This window comes from Octopus bimaculoides, chromosome 20, assembly GCF_001194135.2.
Source record: "Octopus bimaculoides isolate UCB-OBI-ISO-001 chromosome 20, ASM119413v2, whole genome shotgun sequence".
In the NCBI taxonomy this organism is placed as follows: Eukaryota; Metazoa; Mollusca; class Cephalopoda; order Octopoda; family Octopodidae; genus Octopus; species Octopus bimaculoides.
Genome location: NC_069000.1, coordinates 18,650,553 through 18,653,134, shown reverse-complemented (window position 1 = coordinate 18,653,134; position 2,582 = coordinate 18,650,553). Strand labels below are relative to the sequence as shown.

General features: G+C 36.9%; 1 protein-coding gene across 1 annotated transcript in view; it reads right to left on the bottom strand.

Annotated features, from left to right (window-relative positions):
- LOC106876500 (AMP deaminase 2) overlaps positions 1–2,582 on the bottom strand; it is a 90,023-nt gene that overhangs the window by 34,154 nt on the left and 53,287 nt on the right. Inside the window, exon 14 of the mRNA XM_014925063.2 lies at positions 337–510. Within this exon, the coding sequence (XP_014780549.1) occupies positions 337–510 (174 nt within the window). The remainder of the gene's footprint in view (positions 1–336; positions 511–2,582) is intronic.

Genomic DNA, 2,582 nt, shown 5'->3' with positions numbered 1-2,582 from the left:
ACAGCGTAATTTATCATATAAACAATATATGCGTATAAATTACGATTAAACCGGATGAAATATGTCACAGGGAATAACATTTTTACGACCGCCCAGCAGTAACTCTATTCAACTGAATAGACGTCAGTGATTGGTTGAAATTACAGAAATACGACAACTTTAACATGGAATAACTTGCGATGTACGTTTTTTTGTTAAGAAGACTAAGAGTAAAAGATGTTTTATATGACACATTCTACCAGTGTCCCAAGTTTCAAAGTGTTTCGTTAGTGTTTCGTTAAGAAAATACTGGTGTCCCCGTTTTAAAATAGATCCGAAGAAGGTAGAGAAACTGACCTTTGTGAAGTGGAACTGAAGTGGGTCATCTGTTGAAATGGAAACATTAAGTCCTCGGGCAAAATATTCCGGCAAAGGATTTCTGTGGTAATTCAAGAAAAGTGAATTGTTGCTGAGTGGTGACATGGCAATACCAATCTGAGCCAGGTAGTAGAGGTACTGAAGAACTGGAACCTAGTGAGAAACAAATAATAATAATAAGATTCAATGACCAAACTCATGAAACAAACTGCCAAAATGTCAATCTTACAGAATGGGTTTTCTGTTTTCTTATATGAAAATAAAAAATGATGCCATTAGTTTACAAATATTGACTGTCACTTTGAAACTTTTGGATGTCAGGAATGACATTAAGTAATGGAGCTAACATTGGATGATGTGGCTAATTCTGGTTTCAAATTTTGGTCACGTAGAAGCACCCATGCAGTACCATGTAAAAGTAACCAGCACACTCTGTAAGGTGTGTTGGATGCTTTACATTAGGAAGAGAATCCAGCCATAGAAACCATGCCAAATTAAACTGGGGTCTAGTGCAGTTCCCCAGTTTGTCAGCACTGGTCAAACTGTCCAACCCATGCCAGCATGGACGACGGACGTTAAATGATGATGATGATGATGATGGATGCCAGAAATTTCGGGGAGCAAGTAAGTCAATTACATCAACCCCAATGTTCAACTGGTACTTATCTTATAGACCTCGAAAGGTCGAAAGGCAAAACTGAGCCTGGTAGCATTTGAACTAAGAAAATAAAGATGGACGAAATACCACAAAGCATTTTACCCAGTATGCTAACAATTCTGTCAGCTCACTACCTTAACCCTTTAGCATTTAAACCATCTATATATCTGGCCAAAATATTCTACATATTTTATGTTGAAACTAGCCAAATTCAGCTTCTCACACCTACCCTACAATGTTATCTAAAAATAAACAATCACATCCTCAAAATGTTGAAGCTACAAGATAATACATGATTAAATTTAAGAAATGTGAATAAATAAACATCACTTTTGACAAAGTAATCTGAATGCTAAAGGGTTAAAGGCAAAGTTGACATCTGCAGAGTTTGAACTCAGAGCATAAAGCTGAAAGAAATTCCATTACACATTTTGTCCATTGTGCTAATGATTTGGCCTGCTTGCCAGCTATGATATGGTTAATATTGGTTAGTAGATCCTAACATAATGTATTTGAATTAACAGTGATTAGTAGAGTTAACATTGGTAAGGGGAACTAATATTGGGTAATAGGGTTAACATTGAGTCATAAGGGCTGACATTGGGTGATAAGACTAATATGGGGTGACAGGGCTAATATTATGTGACATATCCAACATTGGGTTGTGCACCTAAAGTTAGGTGACAGGTTTAACATCTTAGTCTTTCTTCTAACACATTCTCATCCTCATTCTTTCTCTTTTACCATTCCTTCTTCTATGGTCCTCTCTATCATATTGCTCAGAACAAGTGGAAACAATATGGAGTAGGGAGGACCTTCAGTTTTGTCTGGAAACAAGGCAATCTTTCTAGTGCTGTGCTCAGATAAAAATACACCCACTACACCCTGTAAAGTGGTTGATGTTAGGAAGGGCATTTGGCCATAGAAACCATGTTAAAATGGAAAGTATAAGTGATACATGGTCCTCAAACCATCTTGTTCACACATTTTGTTTTTGAAATATATGAGTGAGGCCAATAAGAACTAACTCAAACTATAACAACACATCTTTTACCTGCACAAACTGAGTATAAAATGATGATGATGATGATGCTATATCAGTATGTATATTTTACTTTACACAAATGCTCTAATTCTGTTCATATAAATTCCTTTACATCACACACACACACGTACACACACACAAATCCATAGATTTCTAATGAAGTAATAGGCAGTGAAGAGAAGCCGTCATAAGAAAACTTTTAACTACCTCTAGCCCTTTCTCCCCCTCTCCCTACCTCTTCCTCTCTTGCTCTCTCAAACGCATACACATGCAAGTACACAATCATTCAGTAAAATATAACTCATGTTCGTCAATATTTTGTAAATATACGACGATTTTCACTAGGGTGTTAGGGTTAGGGTTTTAGGGTCAGGGTTAGGATTTAGGGTTTAGGGTTATGGTTAGGGTTAGTGTTACGGTTTTAGGGTCAGGGTTAGGGTTTTAGGGTTAGGGTTTAGGGTTAATGTTAGGGTTAGTGTTAGGATTAGGGTTGGGTAATCGTGCGGGTGTTAATCTGAAAAA